This window comes from Egretta garzetta, unplaced genomic scaffold, assembly GCF_000687185.1.
Source record: "Egretta garzetta isolate BGI_Z169 unplaced genomic scaffold, ASM68718v1 scaffold721, whole genome shotgun sequence".
Lineage (NCBI taxonomy): Eukaryota > Metazoa > Chordata > Aves > Pelecaniformes > Ardeidae > Egretta > Egretta garzetta.
Genome location: NW_009258496.1, coordinates 28,475 through 49,353, shown reverse-complemented (window position 1 = coordinate 49,353; position 20,879 = coordinate 28,475). Strand labels below are relative to the sequence as shown.

The 20,879-nt window shown below is 52.0% G+C and overlaps 2 protein-coding genes across 2 annotated transcripts in view; one reads left to right on the top strand and one right to left on the bottom strand.

Annotated features, from left to right (window-relative positions):
• The window catches only part of KMO (kynurenine 3-monooxygenase), a 10,672-nt gene extending 4,535 nt beyond the window's left edge, over positions 1-6,137 (top strand). Inside the window, exons 5-15 of the mRNA XM_009645694.1 lie at positions 27-75; positions 797-884; positions 1,539-1,704; positions 2,209-2,280; positions 2,756-2,877; positions 4,419-4,566; positions 5,038-5,095; positions 5,208-5,290; positions 5,544-5,645; positions 5,739-5,798; positions 5,970-6,137. Of these exons, the coding sequence (XP_009643989.1) occupies positions 27-75; positions 797-884; positions 1,539-1,704; positions 2,209-2,280; positions 2,756-2,877; positions 4,419-4,566; positions 5,038-5,095; positions 5,208-5,290; positions 5,544-5,645; positions 5,739-5,798; positions 5,970-6,137 (1,116 nt within the window). The remainder of the gene's footprint in view (positions 1-26; positions 76-796; positions 885-1,538; positions 1,705-2,208; positions 2,281-2,755; positions 2,878-4,418; positions 4,567-5,037; positions 5,096-5,207; positions 5,291-5,543; positions 5,646-5,738; positions 5,799-5,969) is intronic.
• Positions 6,138-7,514: 1,377 nt separating this feature from the next.
• ITGB2 (integrin subunit beta 2) lies at positions 7,515-20,879 on the bottom strand. The gene is made up of 16 exons (XM_009645683.2): positions 20,745-20,879; positions 14,243-14,309; positions 13,800-13,888; positions 13,322-13,505; positions 12,990-13,160; positions 12,531-12,772; positions 12,030-12,185; positions 11,732-11,827; positions 11,513-11,602; positions 11,038-11,178; positions 10,618-10,802; positions 9,565-9,809; positions 9,081-9,300; positions 8,708-8,913; positions 8,431-8,597; positions 7,515-8,327 (listed from the first exon to the last, which is right to left on the bottom strand). Exons 2-16 carry the CDS (start codon positions 14,304-14,306, stop codon positions 8,262-8,264), a joined length of 2,322 nt encoding a protein of 773 aa, XP_009643978.1. The 5' UTR covers positions 14,307-14,309; positions 20,745-20,879; the 3' UTR covers positions 7,515-8,261.

Genomic DNA, 20,879 nt, shown 5'->3' with positions numbered 1-20,879 from the left:
GAATGCCATGTTTGTTTGCCTTGCAGTACATTCTCTCTGTGGACAGAGCAAACTTAAACAGAGAGCTGCTAACAGGTATGTCTCTTTGCAAACACTTTTACACCCTGTTCACCAAGGATTTAGGGTTTGCCCCCTGAACAGGAGACTTTGGGCCCCAGGCTTTCTTTGCCCGTGAGTTCTGCATAACCTGGCTCTCAGAAAGTGCAAACGTGAACTAGCTGTGTATTCAAGAAGAAAATCTGTGCTGTTTCCCTGCTGCTTGTCTGACACAAAAGGATAATCAAACAAGTCCCTCCCGAGGCCTTTCTGTGTGTGCAGCTCCCTGGCTCCTGGCACTGGAGTTTGCTCCTAGAACTTCACCAGCCAAAGCAGGAAATACCTCCTCAGCCTTGCCACGGTTTGTGGCATTTTCTGCAACCCCTGATTGTACAGAGACAAATAGAAATTGGAGCACTGTGCCAAAAAGTGTGTAATCAGGCCAGGCCAAATTTCCCCGAATTTCCCATTGACTACAGGCACTGCATCCCATCCTGAAATACAGGGTAGTGATGGTAGAAATAGTTCAATGACTCATGTTATGTGGGGAAGAAAGAAATCTCTGCAGGATTTCTTGCACTTTTAAAATAATTTTCACCTGAGTTGGCCAAATGCAGTCCTAGCATGCCCTGCCCACCAGCCATCACTCAGCACAGCGATCTTACTTGCTGTAATGGCAAAAGTCCCTATAATTTAGGGATCCCTTGAAATATTTTTGGGGTCACAGTACAAGCCTCTAGTTTTAGTTGTCTTTTCACAGCTGCTGAGAAGTACTCCAACACTAAACTGTACTTTGGACACAAGCTCCTGGGGTGCAACGCAGAGTTGGGGAAGTTAACCATAAAAAGGTAATCCCTGTGCAAGCCTGGGCCCAAGTGCTGTGTTCAGTTAGTTTCTGCTTAATCATTCATAAAACCTCAAACAATTGAGAAATCTCAGTTTGAAACTAGCGTGTTATTAATGAGAGGGCAAAACTCAGTGTCAGCTTTGGAAAGGAGAGACATCAAAACAGGGTTCATGGGGAGGCTGAAAAAAATTTTAGCAACTCTAACCCCTCAGCAGCCTGGCATTAGGCTAGGCACAAGCTTGCTGACCTGTGCAGAGAATAAACGTGCCAATCTCCATAGCACTGGTTTTCAGGGACAGATTGTTTGTCCGCGAGGGCAGTTAATGACCTTGTTTCATAGTTGTGCTAAGTTCTGGTCATGGCCCCTATCCGCTTGGGGATACAGGCTCTACAAAATAGCAACATTATCCCAACAGCGCCTGCTGCATTCTTGGGTAGATCTGGCAGAGTTATGCTTTTGATAACCTACAGGATAATTATTTATCCTAATGCTGAGCTTCCCAGTCAGTGAAAGCTGGTCTTCCCTCACCCTGGGAGATTAGTAATGCTGGAGGTGACCCCAGTATTTTGCAAAAGGCAGATCCACTATGCCCAGCAGTGCTGAGCTGGCCTGGAGTTACAGCAGGATTGATCCAAGGGACTCGTTTGATTTCAGGTCTGACCAGAAGCCCTTGGAAGTCACCTATGATCTCATCGTGGGATGTGATGGAGCCTTCTCAACAGTCAGAAAGCAGTTCATGAGGCAAACGCGCTTTAACTACAGTCACGAGTACATTCCTCATGGCTATATGGAGCTGACCATCCCTCCCAAGGATGGAGATGTAAGTGTGCCTGTCCTGGGGGCTGCTACCACCTTTGCAGATGGTACATCCTGCTCCCCTCTCATGGTGGGTCTGCTACAGCAGCTCTAGAGAAACCAATTTCTTGCTTGGGGCTCAGCCAAGGGATTAAAACTTTCTTAGGAGAAGGCATGCATCTCTTCTTCTTCCAATGGTGGGGCCAATGTCTTGGTACCTGGTTGCAAAAATTCTAGAGAGCCTGCCCCAGAGCAGTTGGGTTAACTCTAGTTCTGAGAGGTCCTGGAGATACAGGAACGTGTCTGTGAGGACATCAGTGGTTGCAAACCGCAGACTTTCACCCATATTTTCTACCTTTTCCTCTTGCTCTTGCTCTGTTACTCCTTAAAGCATCAGGTATCACAAAGGGGCCCTGTGGTCATTGTGTCTTCTCATGGTAAAAACTGGTGTGGGGTGGAGGGGAATCAGAGGCTGGGGAAGCTGAGCAGCGCAGGGCAGGGACGCAAGGCGATTTTCCTTCTCTTTCAGTTTGCCATGGAACCAAACTACCTCCATATCTGGCCAAGAAACACCTTCATGATGATTGCACTGCCCAACATGGTGATAACCCATGGCCACATTCCCTTGGGGGACGGGATGAAGACTGTGGGGATGAACTGGCTGTGGTGGCAGGCATGTGGCAGAGCCTGACAAGGTGCAGGAGGGCCCCCCAGCCTGTGCCAGGTGTCCCACAGCCAAGGAGGGTGCAGGGCAGGTACCTGTGCCACTTCTCTCTGCCCATACATCTGAGCTCACCCGAGCCCCCTGAAAACCAGCTCTCTGCAGCTGGATGTTATAAACCAGGTACAGGAGTACCAGGGCAGCATGCCAGGCCCATGCTAGCAGATCACATGCTGCTGGTTTCTGCCTCCCCCCTGCCTGCCCCCAGTGTGTGCAAGCTCACTGTGGGAAATAGGGTGGCTGGGCACTTGCCCCTGCTGTGCAGGTGGGTCACTGTGATTGCCAGGAGACAAGTTGGGCCAGGTGCTCTCTATGGCCTCTGGGCTTCTTTCTGACCTTCCTCCCTGGCTGGCAGGACAAGTCCTTCACCTGCACGCTTTTCATGCCCTTTGAGGAATTTGAGAAGCTCACGACAGGCGAGCAAGTGCTGGGTTTTTTCCAGACCCACTTCCCAGATGCCATCCCCCTCATCGGAGAGTAAGTATTCCCATCTCCCTTTCTCACTCATCAGTGCAGTGCTGCGAATCCAGGGGATGCATCCCCACCCAGCCTTGGGGTCCTGGTGATGGAGACCCTGCTGAAGGTGGCAGGACAACAGGTTGCAACCACTGTTGGGGTGGATCCCCATGGCCTGTGGGTCTGAAGGAGGGGGATTGAACAGACCGAGGGTCCACACTGTGTTTGCATTGCATCCACACTGGAATAGCAGTCTCAGCAACAGGATGCAGCCCGATCCTGTGGCAGTTTCTGATGGAGTCACACGGAAGCACTGCTTGGTCCCTTGGAGGCACAGGCCAGGCCCTGCCACTGCAGGAGCGAAGAGCAGATGACCTCCTGATGCTTTTGTATTACTGTTAAAGGTTTTGAACTCAAGGGACGGATGAGCTGTTCATAAGCCGTGGGTTTCTGACGTTAGAGGTAGCTAAGCAAAGTGTCTCCCCTAGAGCGAAAGTAACCAGCAGTGTGAAGGTAGTCCCACTGTTCAGATAGCTGAGTTGCACAAATGTTAAGATTTCAGCTAACAGACTGAGAAAAGCTGGGCTTGGCAAAAAAAAAAAATTGTAACACTGTGCTGACTAAACAGTCTGGCACTTATTGATTGTATGGCTAAAAAAAAAATATCAGGGCTGAGACACAAGAACAGGCAGTAGCAAAGTGTCTCCCCTAGAGCGAAAGTAACCAGCAGTGTGAAGGTAGTCCCACTGTTCAGATAGCTGAGTTGCACAAATGTTAAGATTTCAGCTAACAGACTGAGAAAAGCTGGGCTTGGCAAAAAAAAAAAATTGTAACACTGTGCTGACTAAACAAAGTCTGGCACTTATTGATTGTATGGCTAAAACAAATATCAGGGCTGTGAGACACAAGAACAGGCAGTTCCCAGCGGCGTGCTGCTCCCCGGACAGTAGGGACCCTTGCTGCTAGGCAAATGGCACAGGGGCAGCAGCAACAGAGCTGGAGCATCCCACTCCTCCTAGGGCCTCTGGTGGCAGTGGGGACTGGGACCAGACTTTCCAGCACACATCCTGATGGCTGTGGCTCTGTTCAGTGTGTCCTCATTTTCCTGCAAAGAGGAAAGCTCCCCAGGCAGTGAAAGCTCCAGCCCACACTATTAATGCTTCTGCTTTGAAACATAGTTATCTATTATGGGATTTTTTGGGTTATACAAGGGTCTCAGCTGTGTTAGGCAGTTTCCTTTCCTCTTAAGGAGACTGTACTGCAGGACTTCATATAAATTTAGAAACTCAGATATCCTCTGGTATATCCTTCCTACAGTGACCACAGTTCCTGGTAAGAAGACAGAGATGTCAATGACACTCTTAGGGCCAGGTTGTGCACAGAGCTTAAAATAGGTTTTCTGGCTTCCACATTTTCCCCAGCACAAATATCCTAGTGAATAGGCTTGGGTTTTGCATCCCAGCACTGACAGTGCCTGTGGCCCTGGCTTCCTGAGATTGGATGTGGCATGTGGCATTGCTCTTCTGGTCCCACAAGTGAAGTATCTCTTGTTTTGCCTGAAGGCGAGAGCTGAAGCATGATTACTTTTTGCTGCCAGCCCAGGCCATGATATCTGTGAAGTGCTCCTCCTACCACCTTGCTTCCCGGTGCGTGCTGATGGGAGATGCCGCACATGCCGTTGTGCCCTTCTACGGACAGGGCATGAATGCAGTAAGTTCATTGCTGGACCTGGGCTGTGTCAGTGGGACCCCCACTGTTTTCACCCAGAAATGCCTGGTTTCAGAGTGTAGCTCCATGGAGTTCATAGGCTGGCCTGTCCCACGATCTGATGTCCTCTGCATCAGCTGGTGTTGAACTCCCCTCAGGCACCTCGTTTTTCACTAGGACCCATCTGTCCTCCAGGGAGAACAGGGGAGGGGGCGGTGGTGCTGCCTTCCCATGGGGCAGAGGACTGCATGGGAGGGGGGCCAGCAGGGCAGTCCCAGGCTGCAGGGAAAGGCAACCCCCTGGATTTCTCTGCAAGACCCCTGGCAGCATCACTTGGAGTAAGACTCCTGCTCTGAAGCTGTGGTCAGTGGGACCCTGCACATGTGAACAGCTACACTAGCTAAGCGTCCGTGAAGGCACTTCTTGTGAATGCGTGGTTCCTTCTGCCTATTTATCCTCTAATTTTCCTCCCAGGGCTTTGAGGATTGCCTGGTCTTCGATGAATTAATGGACCAGTTTCACAATGACCTTGGTGAGTGAGCTGGCCAGGGAGAAGCAAGGGCAGAGGAGGATCCCTCTGCAGCTGAAGACAGCTGGATACCTTGCTGGGGAGCTGCCTGTGAGCTACCACTTTCTTCTGCCAGGTGCCTGCCTCCCTGAGTTCTCCAGGCTGAGGGTGCCAGATGACCATGCAATCTCGGATTTAGCCATGTACAACTATGTAGAGGTAGGCAAGCTGTACAGACTTGTGGTCCCATGGACCCTGTTAGGATGCACACAGTGGGCAGGGGCTCTGGCAAGACTCTGGTTGGGCTCTGACCCCATCAGATGTTAGCCTAAGAACTCCTTGGGAATGCCACTGGCGCTGGGGAGGCTCTGTTCCCTGCAGTGACCCCCAGAACAGGCAGCAGGAGAGCTAGCAAAACTCAGGGGTCTCTATTAAGATGCCCTGCAAAGGGGTGATAGTTGCTCTGTTGCAGATGCGCAAGCATGTGAATTCAACATGGTTCATTTTCCGGAAGCACATAGACAACTTCCTCCACACCCTCATGCCTTCCACCATTGTCCCACTGTACACCATGGTAAGGCCAGTACCTTGGTCCCCACTGCCTCAGCCACTGCAAGCTCCTCCTGGCTGGCTTTGAGGTGATGATGTGCTCCTGCAACTCTCCCAGGTGACTTTCACCAGCATTCGCTACCATGAGGCACTTCAGCGCTGGAAATGGCAGAAAAAGGTTGGTGGTGGTCCTCCAAAAGGTGGTGCTCATCCTCCACATGCCATGAGCCTCATGGGGGGAGCTTTGGTGGTGGGATATTGCCAGGGTGCAGGTGTGAACACTTTGCTTGGTGTGGCAGGGTAGGAGCAAACCTCTGATGATGCCAGGGTTTCTCTTTGACACTTGCAGATAATTAATCGAGGGCTCTTTGTCATGGGGGCAGCAGGACTGTGTGGCACCTATCTGCTCATAAAGCGGCTGGCATGGGACTCGGACCTCTGCGTGGAAAACTTGTGGGGCTGGTCCCGTTATCTCAAGAATATTGGAAATTTTCCCTTTGGCACACAAGCAGCTTAAATGTAAGAGGAGCTCCTGATTGTAATAAAAGTGAAGGCATGGGCTGTTGGCTCAGCTGGATGATGTTGTTTCTCTTGGGATGTGGCCTGAAAGCTCCCACAACCCTTCTCCTGCCCTCCTGGCAGTGGTGGTGGTCCTTCTCCCCAGGCAAGAAGAGCCCAGCAGGGGCTCAGACGTATCTCTGCCTGATCTCATCAACCTTGTCTTGAGTGATGCAATGTGTCATGGGCTGGGTGCAGGTTGTGTGTGCAGTAATGGGTGGAGTGTGCGTCCTCCCAGCCAGCAGGACAGCCACTTGAACTGGTCAGTTGTCCCAGCCTGTACTGCTGACTTCTGCTCTTACCAAAATCAAGTCAATACCTTGACTTGAAAATCATCCAGCTTCCTCCCCACCCCAAGTCAAAGAACATATGGTTCAGTTATTCTTGGTGGAAATGAAACAACTTTAAGGAATGATGTTCTGGGGTGGTCCTTGAAGGATGGAGAAAGGGTCATTCCACACCTCGCTGAGAAATACTTCTGACTTTTGCAAGCAGGTCTCCATAGAGAGACCACCAAACCTTCAGGCTAAGGCAAGACCAAGGGCCTGAAGGACGCTCCTAGCTCACTCTTTTGCCTCTGGGCTTTTGCACAAGCCCTAGCATATATTTCTGTCTAATGCAATTATGATCATATTTCTTTTTGAAAAAGTCTGTATTCCTCATCAATTTTCTCTGATTGTCCTCCAAAGCATGCATGTGGTTGTACTTGCACTGCACACATTACACCAGCAGCAAGACCTGCAGCTGCTCACAGGGGACATAGTCTCTTTGTGTTTAAGTAACAACAGCCTCTGCCTGGATCCTTGGCAACGGGCATTGCATCCAAGACCCAGAGCCCTAACAGGTGCCTCTGGTGTCTTTGTGAAGCCAGGCGTGGGGTGTATGGGGCCTACAACGAGTTGGGGATTCTTGTGCCCAAAATAGCTGCAGGCTGGGAGAGTACTGGGGAAAGTATCAGACACAGTTTCCTTCTTCTTACCTTGCCCTAGACCCCCACAGTCACTGCTGAAGAACAGCAAAATGGCCCAAATTAACCCCGGATCTGACATGATACAGCTATTCTTGTTTAAGGTGGTTTACATATAGCTGCCAGTAGATGGGCAGAGACAAGAACTGGGAATACCTTTCAGGATGTAGATGGCAAATTAGTGTGGAAAACAGTTCGTTTCTCTGGCCAGCATCTTTCCCAGGCACTGTATCTATGGGAGATGCTGGCAGCAACGACACCTCTAGTTTCTCTAATGAACACTTCAGCTGCTGCCATTGCACCTGATTCTTAGCAGAACAGATGTTTTTACTTTATATATTAATTTTTATTAATATTAAACCGCTTCAAAGAGCAAATGAAGATGTGACAAAATACAGCTATATGCAAATTATTCCCAAACTTAAAGCAAATATGGACTTGTACAGCTATTTCACAGGAATGACCCCACAATGTAAGAGAAATTAGCTGCTGTGTATGGTTTAGAAACGTGCTGAGCTGGAGGATGCTCTATCACCTCACTGCAACCCCCCGAGCAGACCGCCAGCCTGGAGGACCCTCCATGTCAAACTCAGCAGTGAGTGCTTTAGAAAACAGTGCAGGCATAATGGTGGAGATCAGTACAGCAGGGGAAGGATTGGAGCAGCCTGGGAGCAGAGCCTGCTAGAGCAGAAGGGAAATGGCAGTTCTGAAATCCCAGCTCCAAATCAAAGCTGGAAGCACTCTGTGCACTCAGCTGGTTTTGGGGCTTGGTGTCTGAAGCTCCTGTGAGAAGGCAAAGCTAGCATGAAGAGCTGAAACAGTTGGTAACTGGTATGGGAGCTGTTGTGTGTGAGACTTGTTCTGCAGTCCCATCCACAGCAAAGCTGTGGCTGTTCCCTTCTCCCAGCTCCACTAACCCAACCGTTGAGCACTTCACCAGGAGACGGGCATGGTGCAGCCCCTCAGCCAGTGCCTGATGTGCTAGTGGCCTCTTGGAAGAAGGGAACAAACCAACAGGATAAAGAAGAAGAGGTGGGAGCCTTAGTCTGAAATTTTCTTAGCTTGGCATTTCCTTATTTAATGGTGGGTCCTAGCACTGCCAGGCATTGATCCGTTTCATTGCCCATTGAACCTGGGGTTCACAACCGTGGTAGTGGCACTCTTGAAGAGAGGATTATCAGCCTAGAGGGAGAGAGGTGGGAGACCTGCATTATTGTCCTGTATTGGATTTTCAGCAGAGCATTATCCACTCCAACACTCCACCGCCGTGGACAGGCTGTCTTACCTCATTCCACTTGGCCTTGGACTTCTCCTTCTCAAACCGGCGGTATTCCCGACGGTCAAACAGCTCTGTCAAGAGCCGCCAGATCAGCAGGAGCACCAGGCCAATGAGGGCCACACCAGCAACAGTGCCTCCCACGATCAGCGCAATGTTGGGAGGCTCCGGGCACTCTGTGGGGCAGACGGAGAGTGTTCAGCTGCAGCCCCCAGTGAAGTGGCAAGGCCACCATGGCAGCAGAGCTGGCAGCTTGCCTACAGAGGGGCAGGAGGAATAGGTGTACCTTTTTTAGGATCGACAATGACAGTGTACATTTCCCTGCCATCCTCCTGGATCATGCGGAAAGAGATCCAGCAGTTTTGGGAGTCCTTCTCCCTGCACTGCTTGCTCACCCTTGTTGACTCCTCAGTCACCTGGATGTTGGGGCAGGCCTGGGAGCAGTTCTTCTCAAAGGGGCCGCTCATGAAGCCCTTGCACTCCACGCAGGAGCTGCAAAACAGGCAGCCACAGCTCAACTCTGCAGGGGCAGAGGATCTCTCACCTGGCTTTGACTGCAGCTTGGCTCTGCCCAAGTACAGACAGAGCTTGCCTGCACCTGCCCAGGAGGTGGGGGGATCGCCGCCGCCCCTCATGCCATCTCTGCATGTGTCACTCACACATATTTGCCACAGGGCGACGGGCAGCCGGGGCACTCCTGGCAGAAGGGGGGCTGGTAGCCCTCCCAGCACTGGCAGCGGTTGCAGTGGCAGGTCCCGCGGTTGCTGCACTCGTTGCCACGGCTGTTCAAGCAGCCATCTGTTGACTTCTTGCACTGGCAGGCACTGCCCTGGTACTCGGCCATGCACTTGCACTCCCCGCAGTCGCATCTCCCACGGCCTGAGGGGGAAAACCTTTTAGACCAAGATTCTACAGAGAGCCAGGTCACCCTCCCTCTGCCCGTGCTCAGAGAGCATCACCGACCCTACGTTCTCCATGCCACCCTCCATGGGATGGTCAAGGAGGTCCTGCAGGCTGGTGTGGTGGGACCCAGGACCCCCAAGCCCACCCACTTGGGTTTTGGCAGGGAAACGCAGAATCTCCTGGGGATTTAATCTTTCTAAACAGTGCCCCCTTAGAGAACGCATCACGCAGATGCATCACCTTTGCCACCACAGAGGGAGCCATTGTGAAACTCGCAGTTCATGTTGTCGCACTCGCAGAAGGTGCCATAGATATGCTTGTTGGGCACATCGCTGGTGTGGCAGACACACTGCCCGCACACACAATCCCCCAGCCCCGAGCAGATGACTGAGCTGTTGTCCTTCCGGCAGCTGCCCTCCAACTCCTTGCTGGTCTTGCCTTTGGTTTCACACTCGCAGTTCTTCCCCGTGTAGCCTGAATTGCAGCTGCCATCAAAGGAGAAGAGCAAGCCTGGGTCAGCAGCCACAAGAAATGCTGTGGGGCACATCTGGGGCCCAGACCTCAGCCAAAGCAGAGCAAATCTAGGACAGCCTCACCAAAACCCAACCATGGCATGTTGGTTCTCACTCCATGATGGAGAGGAGCAGCCGATCAGGAGGAAACCTCAGACATGCTGCTCTCCCCACTGGTCATATTTACGACACTGAACAGTTGCCCAGAAATTATTGTTATATTTATAATTTCCAAACCCTTGCCAAGGAAATCTGATTGTTTCCTGAGGAAACCCAGTCTTTTCCTCTCCCTGTCACTGAGAGGCCACGAAGCAATAATTGCACTTAAACACCTGCATGAACTACAGCCCCAAAGTGGGATTTTGAGAGATTTCTACAGACATCTCTGTCTGCTTGATGAGTGGGTTGGCAGATGGTTGGATAGTTGCATGGGCTGGGTGGATAGTTGGATAGACAGGTGGGTGGGTGGATGCCCTTAGGAAAGCAGCAGAGACTCCATCAACAGACGAGAGAGCTCATTATGTCCCCTGCCTCCGTGAAAATAAACTGCCTCTCTGAATAAGAAAATTGGTGCAAAGCTGCAGAGCCAGGCCATGACTGATTACTGTGTGTACACCCCCCTGCTCAGCCCTCACCCAGTCCCACGTTCTCCAGGCACAGAGGTGTTTGGAGAAACCAAGCACACCACACAGCTGCCCTCAGCTTGGCCCAGCAGCCCTCTCCCAGCAGCTCCCCAGCTCTGGCAGTGTTTGAAATAGTGTTTTGGGGGGACAGCACATACCTGCAGATCCCACAGACAATCCTTCCCTTCCCACTGCAAGCAGTTGGGTCAGGCTGCTCGTTGCATTTGCAGTTGCAGTTGCTGTCCAGGTGGACAGTGAGGGTGTCTGTGAAGCCCAGAGGCCGGATGGTGAAGGACTGGCTTTTGATGCACTCCTTGGCCGTGACCTTCACTTTGAAGGTGACCTAGAAAGTACAGAGTGAGAAAGGGAAGGCCCAGAGGCCGTCAGGTAACTTCAGCAACGGGAGGGTGGCATCGGCCCCAGGCTGAGCACACACACATCCAGTGCAACAGAGGATTCATGCAGCATTTTGGACTCTTGGCATTAAATTCATGTAAACAGAAAGCCTGGAACAACAGGCATTAAACAGGATGGGCATCAGGAACCTTGTGAGCTGCAGCGTGTTCCCAATACGGTACCTCATCATTGATCTTGACATTGTCGCACTGCCCTCTCCGTTCATCCGAGATGAGCTTGCCCTTACTGCACATGGAGTCATATTTGACATCCAGGACGTCCGGCAGGGTGGAGTGGTCCAAGATGATTCGTGAGGAGAGGTTCTATGGGGAAATGGTGGAGAAAGTGCCATCAGTCCAAGAGGAGACCAAAGCATGGGGGTATGGTGTTGCAAGTCAGGGCTTCCCCCAGCCCAGGGGATAGGAGCAGGGAGCACTCCAGGCTGGGGTCTCAGCTGCCTGGGGTCGTTCTGGAAAGGCAGGTGGTAGCATTGGAGAGGTGGGAACCTCTTGCTTGCTGTGGACAGAGGGACTCAGCATGTCCTGTCCTCAAAGCCCTGGTCTCAGCTGCTCTCTCATGGTGAGGACACATGATGGGAAGCTTTCCCTGCTCTGAGCCCTGCAAGACAAGCAAAACACAGCCTCCTCCAGCACTTACATTGTAGGCCTCCTGGATGAGTTCAATGATGTTGCTGGAGTCCTCATTCAGCTCTCCCACTGCTGACTTTGGGATCATCTCACTGAGTTTCTGTCAACAGAGAGCAAAGAGGTGAGTGGTCCTCCCCGCATGACAGCCGAGCAGGGGGCAGCAGCAGGAGGACACGCACAGCTGTTTTGTCCTCCTGGGAGGCACCTGGAGCATCTGAACTCTCCTTACCTTGTAAACATCCACCATCTTACTGGTGACAGCAAAAATGGGCTGAATGTTGTTTTCGGCAAGTTTCTGGACCAGCTGGCCAACAGACGGGTAGTCCTAGGTGTGGAGAGGGACACTGCACTCAGCATGATCTCCCCAAGCAGTGGAAGGGTGGACAGTTTTGGGTTTGCAGCCCAAATTATGATGATTATGGTGACCTTGTGGTCTCAGCAACAGGCTTTTTATGCGACTTTTTTTTTCTATCTGGTGGAGCAAGGCTTGAGGGTGCAGAGCTGCTGAGCAGCCCCCAGGTACTTACAAACTCATTGCTCTTTTTGTACATGTTGTCCTCCAAGTGGCACTGGCCGTCGTTGGGGGTCAGGATGGCCCCGAGCTTGCCATCACCGGCGAAGTGGAAGCCATCATCGGTAGCATACACCAGCAAGCGGGTCACATTGCGCCAGCCGATCAAGTCCTGCAAGTGGCATGGAGACCTGTACCTGAGTGGGGCTGGAAGGACGATGCCAGTACAGCTCTTGCCAAAGCACGGCAAGTCTCGTGTCAGCCACAGTATAGGGCAGGGGGCATGGAGGAGGTGGGTTACAGGAGATCAGGGTCAGGAGGCTGGGGTAAGATGCTGTCTTGTACACCTCCCAAGAGTAACCTGCCCCGTTGCTGAATCAGGATTTATACACAATGGGCTTCCAGAGCCCACCTGGAGAGGGGCAGAGCCACCTCCTGAGGGACACTGAGTGAGCACAGGTCACAGCCCTCACACCTGCCCACAGCTGCTGGCAGCAGCGCGGACATGGAGACTCACCCCACACACTGCTGCCTGCATCATGGCATCCAGCCCCCCCTCTGGGGCATCCAGGTTCCCTGAGATGAACTGCTTCCCCACTTCACTCTCAAACTTCTTGGCATTGTCGGTCAGCGAGAGGATGTGCTTGAAGGCGAAGGGAGGCTGGCATTGCTTGTCCTTTTTGGGGCATGGGTTCTGCAGCTTCTCAGGGTGTGTGTTCACGAAGGGCAGCACTGTCTTGTCCACGAAGGAGCCAAACCCTGGGGCATCCAGGACTGCAACGTCAGGGGCAGGCAGGGACTGGCAGGGGACAATCTGCTAGCCCCTGTGTACGCGTCCACATCCCTTGCCCTGGCACACTCTCCAGCCTGGCAGAGGACAGGTCACGCTGCCTGCTGCCTGCATCCCACTCCAGCCCCGCTGCTCTTTCTGGCAGCAAACAGCTGTGCTGGGGTCCCGTGCCAGAGACAGGCTCACCTATGCGGCGAGAAGGGGTGGTGCTCTCCAGTGCCTTGAGCAGCTCCCCTCCCAGCTTCTTCACCTTCTCCAGGTCATCCAGCATGGAGTAGGAGAGGTCCATGAGGTAGTAGAGGTCAATGGGGTACCCCATGGCACGGCGGAACTTCACCTCAAATACAGCGGGCTGCCCTGCAGGACAGGGATGCTGGGATCAGCTGCTGTGCTGTGGCTCGCATCTCACCCCATCATCCACCCCCTGCTGGGATCCTCCTCTCTTTGGGAAGGAAAGGGGAAGAAATGTGGGCTGTGACATGCCACCACGTCCCAGCTGAGCCTGGGGGCAGACTTACCTATCCTCAGTTTCAGGTGCACCTCCTGGGGAGTCAGCTGTATGTCATTGCTTAAGGGATTATCCTGTGTTCTTGTAATGTCGTTGACTGGAAACTCGATCTCATTGTGTGGGCATCCCCTCTGCTGCAGCTGCTCAATGGTGTCGCAGCGGATGGAGTCTGGCTCACCAGCCTTGGTGAAATTCTGCATATTGCAACATCAGCAGGGAAAAATCAGAGGAGCAGGCAGTGAATGGGTTTGTTACAAGATGACCCAGCTCCCAAACCAGGTCTCCAGGGAACTGATGGAGAAAGGAAGGTTGAAGGGTCCTGTCTGTCAGATCCCCCCTGGCCCCCTCCACCATGTAGGACATGAAACACTCCTGTGATGCAGTCTCCCCCCTCCACTGCAGGCAGAGTTGGGCAGGCAGGGTGACCATCCCGCTGCCTGTTAGCTGACTGCTGGGGGCTGACAGAGTGAGAGGCTATGTGGACCTACCGGCTTCTTGCACCAGGCACAGCCAGGACCAGACTGGATGCAGTCCTTGCATGTCCCCACCTTGATCTTGGGGCACTCCATGGCAAAGGCTGAAATGAAGAGAAGACAGAGTGGTGTGGGGGGGACTCGAGGGAGGCCAGTCTGCAGCGGTGGCAGTCATGGGTTGCTCTGACACCCAGCGCCGGGCACCCATGCTGTCCTGAGCCTGCCCTGCTTGTAAAACCCATGCTGGGGGCCCTGGCAGGGTCCTCACCTGCCTTGCTGTCCCTCAGCTGGGCTGGCTCAAGTTAACTCCAGATCCTGGGAAATGCAGGATCTGGCCCTTGCACACCTCTCAATGCCATATTCATGCTGCTGTTGGGCAGCATTTGGGTCCCTCCCTATTTCACTGTCCAACTAAGATCCCAGGGGGAAGGCAGCAAGGAAGGGCAGGCCAGATTCACCTGTCATCACCAGCAGCAGCACCCAGGTCACCGCTGGCAGCCGGAGGCAGCAGTCACACGACATTTTCTGCAAGACAAAAAGCATCTCTGAGACCGCCTGGTGCATCGCAGATGCAGGGAAGGAAACCCTTGAACCCTATAGAAAGTGGCTGCAGAGGACAGTGGCCCCAGTGGGACATGCCCTTCCCACAGCCATCCCACTGCAGGCAGAGCCTGAGAGTGTGACCCTGCTGCAGCCCCAGGAGTTGGGCAGCCAGGGCCAGGGCGGTCACCATAGGTGTGTGGGCTGACTCGGGACAGGTGCTGGTGTGCTCTTACAAAAATAAGTCGCCTTCCAATAAGCATAGCTTTTGGACTAAATGTGGAAGTCAGCAGAGTGGGAGCTTGCACTGTATCACTATGCATTCAGCTGAACTGCTGCAAAGCTTGATGTAGTGTTTATCCAGACTCTTCAACCTATATGATTATATCTATGTAACACTGGAAAATCTCAAGCACTGCATTTAGTCTTTACTAGATGTGAGTTTTTTCAGCTTCTGTGTCAAGCTATATTTGTATGGAAATTGGAATGAAAATTAACAAAAGGACCATTTATATTAATTAACTAGCAAGGTGTGCTAGATACAGGGGAAAAAAAGTCTATTACTACTTGCTTTACATTTAACTGATTCATCAAGGAAATTAAGTATTTCATGCAGTGAATTAATATAAGTTTTCCTGCTGAGGGTTTTCAACAAGCAAGGGTTTCCAACATCACAGCACAGGTGACCGACATCCTAGGTGAGCTGCAATCCCATCTCCGAGGAAAGTGGAGAGGCTGGCTCATACTGTGTGGTGAGGTCCAGCCTGCCAGTGTGGCAACCACTAATCTGGCTCTTGCACAATGTGCAGGATGAAGAAGAAGGATAGGTTGTTGGAGTCAGACCTGCATGGGGAAGGGGGCCAGGATATGATGCTGTGGGTGGGGGCTCTGACCCCAAGGCTGGGGAGGTGGCTGCACATTTCTTACTGGCATGCAGGGAAGGAGTCCCAGCACATTATCCGAACCCCACAAGCACTCACTATCCTCAGTTCTTCACAAGCATGTTCTCACAGTGCTTGTTCTAGCCACTCACACTACTTGCTTCTTGCCCCAAAGCACATCTCCTAATCCCAGAAATTTAAGCCATCCATAAAGTTGGCTAAATTGCTCTTAGGGAGCAATTTTTCAGTGTTCTTCCTGTGCTGTCAATGAGATCATTAACACCATCATTTCTCGTAATGCCTTCCCTTCAGCATGGCCCTGGAGCAAAACCCAACAGAGTCACAGCCTTGCAACATGGACACACATGAGGAAGTGAGAAAGGAGGAATTTGTTAAAAGGGGAAAGAGGAATAAGAAAGCATGAAGGAACAACAAACATTGCCCTTTTTAGCAATATTAGACACAGTGTCTGAAAATCAGGTCATTGGTTTTGAAATAGCTCTGATGCTGCCCTGAGCCAGAAAAAACCTACTCCCTGGCTCCTGCACCTTGGCACAAAGTGTCATTATCCCCTCCTGTGAACCTGTAGAATTAACAGCACAGAGTCACATGGAAATGAGAAAACAAGGGAAATTTTCAAAAGGCACTGAGGCAAGGTTAATATGTAGGGCTGCTCAGATCCCCTTCTGAGATGTCAGGATGTCCTTTCTTAGCTTGTCAACCTCTGGAAGATACCAGATAAGCAAAAGATGACACTGGACAGTCTTGAAAGGTCTGGTCTCCTCCTGAGGGCAGAAAGAAGGTCTAGGTAGGTCGGTGGGTGTCATTTCTGTGACATTTGCACAGTGAGGTTTGGTGCCCAGCTGTAGTACAGACTCAGAGATGCAGCAGGACTGCTAAGGCTGGTTGCCGCTATTCCTTATGGCAGGAATCACTTGGATGTGAAGGTCTGCAGCCTTGGGAACCCCACCCTGCCCTGGATCCAGCCTCACTGGCAGAGGTCCAGTGGCCTTGCTACCGCACAGGCAACAAAAAGCACCTCTGTGGTCGCCCAGTCAAACCCTCACAGTGACGTGGCCCAGGAGCTCACTCTGCTGAGTCTGGCCCAAGAGCATCCTGTGGTGGGTGGACAGAGTCCTTCTTCGCAAAGACATCCTCCGCAAGTCCCTCTCCACCACCACAGTCCATCTTGGTAAGTTTTTAAGGGCATCGTCTATCATCACAGCTGCAACGTCCCAGACTGCATGATCCACACTTGCTTTGCTTAGCTGGCCCAACACATTTTTGTCATCTACAAATTCTGCCAGCACTGTTTGAGTTTGCAGACAATGGGTAAAAGCTCTTAAAGTATAAAAAAAGAAAAAGTTCTTAACTGTAAAAGCTCTTAATATGGCGGGGTGGACACCAGATGCCTGATAGACTCTTCTGGGTGCACCTTACTGGGAAATTACTTTGATCACTCATTTGGGCCGTGGTGCCCTGCGCCTGGGATGCACCCAGTGGCCTGTGGCAGGCCTAACCTGAGAGGTCCTCCAAGAGCAACATCACACTCCGAGGCACAGCTGTGTCACGACCACATTTGCTGTACTCTTAGCTGTGTTCATGCTCTCATTTGTTATTGATCACTGCTTGCTTCCGCTTTGCTGCATGTGTCGAGTTAATTAGCAGTGCCCTGGGGATGCTGAAAACAGTGAAAGCTCATATTTCTGCAAGTGCCCCCAAAAAATGGGGCCAGGGAGACCCTTGCCCAGCAAGAGCTGCCACTGCTGGCAGGAGGGAAGAACTGCTCCTGCCCTCGTTTCCTGTAGCACTCAGCTGACCCAAATGTGCCTAACTAGGCTCTAGCTTTTCTACAAGCTAGAACTTCCCACAAGGCTGTGGGGACCAAACCCATGGGCTCTATGAACTCCTGCCATCTCACCTGCTCAGTGTTTCCAAGTGTTTAATTCCTGCTATCATACCAAGCTGTGGGGTGGCAATGGTGTGGACCAAGGCTCTGTGCGCTCCTGATGGTTCTGTGAGCTCCTCAACCTTGCTGGAGGTTAGAGGTTCCTGCTTACAGGCTCATCTCATTAAATAGAGCAAGTTTCCAATTAAAACTGGATTAAAAAAAAGCTGCCAAACCCCCAAAATAAAGTGGGAACCTCAACACATGCCCAGATCTGACTGCTATTGAGTTTTGTAATGTAGGGTTCATTTTGGGGGCTGGATTTGGATGCCTTTCTAATCCCCAAAGTCATTTCTTTCCCCTGTCATTGTAAAGCACACCCTGATAATAGGGGAGAGCAGCAGAAGAAAGCTTACCACTTCTTTTCTTTTGCTGTGGAGGGAAATTATTCACTGGTATGTGGGTGGATGAGTGTATACGTGACGTAGGGTGACTTTCAAAGAGAACAAATGGGGCTTCTGCTTTTGTCTGCCTCCTTACAGTGTTCAGGGGAGGAGAAAGCAGATTTTCGGTCTGACTCTCTGCATTTGCAGGGCCCAGACATGGGCCTCAGCAGTGTTTTCTCCAACCCCCTTGGCTCATCCCGGACTTGCGGTGCCATCACCAGTCCTGGGTGTTCTTCTCCTTGGTGTGCTCTGCCTAGGATGTTGGGTTTTTAAACTATTTTTCATAAAATAAGGCAAGCAGAAGGATGCATGCAGTCCATCCTCTAGCCCTGGTGTGAAGGAGCAGAACTGCAGAGCTTTACAACCACCTTCTTCATAGGGTGGGGAGCAGGGTGATGAAACCAAGCACCCTGGCTAGGGGCAGGGAACGTTGCCACCAGGCTCTGCTCCCTGGCCAGGGCTGCATGGTGGCATTGAGAGGAGAAGGCTGCACCCAAGAAGCAGGGTCCTCCTTGGCCCTGAGCTCCTCACCACATGCCTCGTGCAGCTTGGGACCAGGGTTCTGCTTCAAGAGGAACCCTTTGCAGAAGCCACCAGGGTATTCCATCAATGGAGCATCTCTCGCTTGCTGTATGTTATGTACCTGGCATGGCTCAGGCAGGGCAAGGTGCTCCTGAAGGGTCTATGGACAGAAAATGTGAAGGTGGCCTTGGGGATAGTGCACAAGGAAAGGGCTGGGTGCTGTCCTGCATGTGGGCAGGGAGCAGAGCTGGGGCACTCCAGCCTCTCAGAGCACTGGGTTTGCTGGGGGGTATCAGTGGGATGGAGCAGGCTGCTGTGTAGCATGGAGGAGCGAGTTGGGATTTATAAATAGGACTGAAGGGGAAGTGTTGACGCTAGTGGCGATCTCATTGCTATAAATAAGAGTGTTCAACAGCAGATATGGGTCTTGCAGTCTGTTAGCCACAACTCCCCCTCAGTGCTTTGCTAAACATCTGTTTTCTTCCAAAATGGGAGGATGTGCTCTCATGCCCAGTATCCCAGGAGGACTCCTGGGGTGTTTGCACCATCTGCCTGCAACAGTGAGGTGCCACTAATGTCAGTGCTTGTGCCTCCACACTCCCAAGCACCCCTGGTGCTGCGTCACCATCATTCTCTGACACAGACACAGGTATCGCTGCTCCTTTCCCCCCAACGCTGGGCGGCCCCAGACCCCATGCACGGGTGGTAAACAAGCAGATTGGGGTACAAGTAAGGACAGGAGAGTGGATGTCACTTGGCTTATGGCCATTTCTTCCACCACTTGTGTGATGCAGGTAGTTTTCATCAAGGCAGACAGCCATATGCAGGGCTGCCCATTGGCTAAGACCCACTCTGTGCAGTGTATCACACTCAGTGTGTGTGTATACAGATTTTTATATATATCTAACAGAAGAAAATATAATACACATATACATAAAAATATATAGAAGTATTTTTATAAATATGTAAGAAAATAGATATAATTCTATGTCCTATTGTAGGAAATATGTATACATTTTATACATATTTCCTTCTATCAGCCTCCAGTCCCTGCAGGGGACAGGTGTGTGGGATGAGCACTCTCCCATGTGTACCAAGTGCCTAGCCCGTGCTCTGAGTGCCAAGGTCCCTGGGTGCCCTTGGGACCCTTGCCCTGACACAGCCTTGCTTGGGTGGGAAGGGACTGCCCTGCTGGCTGATGTGACTTTGGGTAGTCTGGGATTTTTAAGAGCACAGAAGACATTTCTTGTGTCTGATCTCCCGTGGGCATCACCCCTGGGCCTATCCCAGCGGGGATGCTGTGACAGCTGCTGGATTTGCAGAGATGCAGGACAGAGTCTTGGGGCTGTACACAGACTGGACCCCTGGACCTGCCTGAGGGCACAGCTCATCCTCTGGAGATGGCAGAGCCTGTACTTCATGGGAGCAAAGGAGGGATCCCCTATAGCCACCAGCCCTGTGGTGACTCAAGTATGTCTTTCTCAAAAAATAAATCACCCTGCACCATGCTTTCCAGCACATTGAGATCGCTTGTGATTGAAACAGCACCAGGATGAGGACAAAAAAAGTGCAAAACCACTGTGTGAAGCAGGATGTGACAGCCATGACAGCAAAACACACCATTTAAAGCCTTCCCACACCTTGCAGAAGCTGCATACTGGCATCTGTGCTGGCCACAGAACATGACGCCTCTGCGAGTGTTCACATGTTTGCTTTCCACCTGCTTGGGAGGCTGGGAGCTGGGGCCGCAGCGTTGGACAAAGCGTTGAAAACAGATGCCAGGCTACTTTCTCTGACACGTGGGGTGTGCCCCACATTTTGTCTGCATCTGAGAACCACGGAGATTTTGGGAAGGACCTGCTCTCCCCGGGGTTAGTTTGCCTGAAGCCTCTGTTGCCTTCCCTGCTGCCACCAGGCATTTTCAATGGTTGCCAGCAGAGTATTTAATGTGTACAGCACACGGAGAGATGGAGGAGAAGAGCAAGGGTCTCAGCCCCCTTTCCCACCTCTTCTCCCAGGCCCACAGGGGTGCAGGGACCTCCATCCAGGAAGGTCCCTATGCTAGCATGCTGGCAGTGGCTCCATGCTGGGGCCCCCTCCACAGCTGTCCCTGCCACCACGCCGGTTCCCTCTTCCCCTCTGAACCATCACATCCTGCAGCCAGCAGTGGGTGCTTGTATGGGATCCCACGAGGAAGAGGGGGGTCCTGGGAGGAGAGCCAACACAGCCCCTAGCCCTGGCACTTGCCCGGTGCTGCCAGTTGGGCATGCAGCCAGCACCAGTCTCCCCAGCGCCATGTGTGAGGGTGCAGGGGTAACATGCTGCACCCTCTCTGTTCTGCTTTCCAGGCCTGCAGGGCAGCAAGGAAGGGGTTGTGTGGTGTCTGACACCCTTCCCCCAGTAACCAGGCTTAATCCTACCTCCAAAAGCAAAAACATTACAGACCAGGCAAGCTGCCTTTACAAAGGCTGCACAGACTGACCAGTGCACCATGCCACATGTGGGAGGGACACTGCACCAAGCTCCCTGATGCCCATCTAAGGACTCAAGCAGTGGGAGGTTAGATCAGGAATTATAAAACAAATTCACTAGAAGGACCAGAGCTATGAAACCATCTTGTTGACTGGCTGGTGACCCCCGAGAAAGGAGGAACAGAAGCAAACAAAACAGATGCTGTACTCACCTTGCATCAAGCCCTCTCCTCCGTCCTGTGCTTAGGCTGGGATGAGGATTGTCTTAACTTCTCAAGCTTAGCTGGGAAAAGCAATCAGGCATTGGGAGCTTTGCAACGCACACCAATCCTTCCTTCCTATTTCTG

Bases quoted from the DNA above. Each gene is read 5' to 3' on its own strand.
- ITGB2 (XM_009645683.2), bottom strand. From the start codon at position 14,306: ATGTCGTGTGACTGCTGCCTCCGGCTGCCAGCGGTGACCTGGGTGCTG. The intron at 11,828-12,029 runs GTAAGTACCTGG...CTCCACACCTAG, and splicing joins ACAAAAAGAGCAATGAGTTT to GACTACCCGTCTGTTGGCCA. The intron at 9,301-9,564 runs GTGATGCATCTG...TTTCCCCCTCAG, and splicing joins CTCCCTCTGTGGTGGCAAAG to GCCGTGGGAGATGCGACTGC.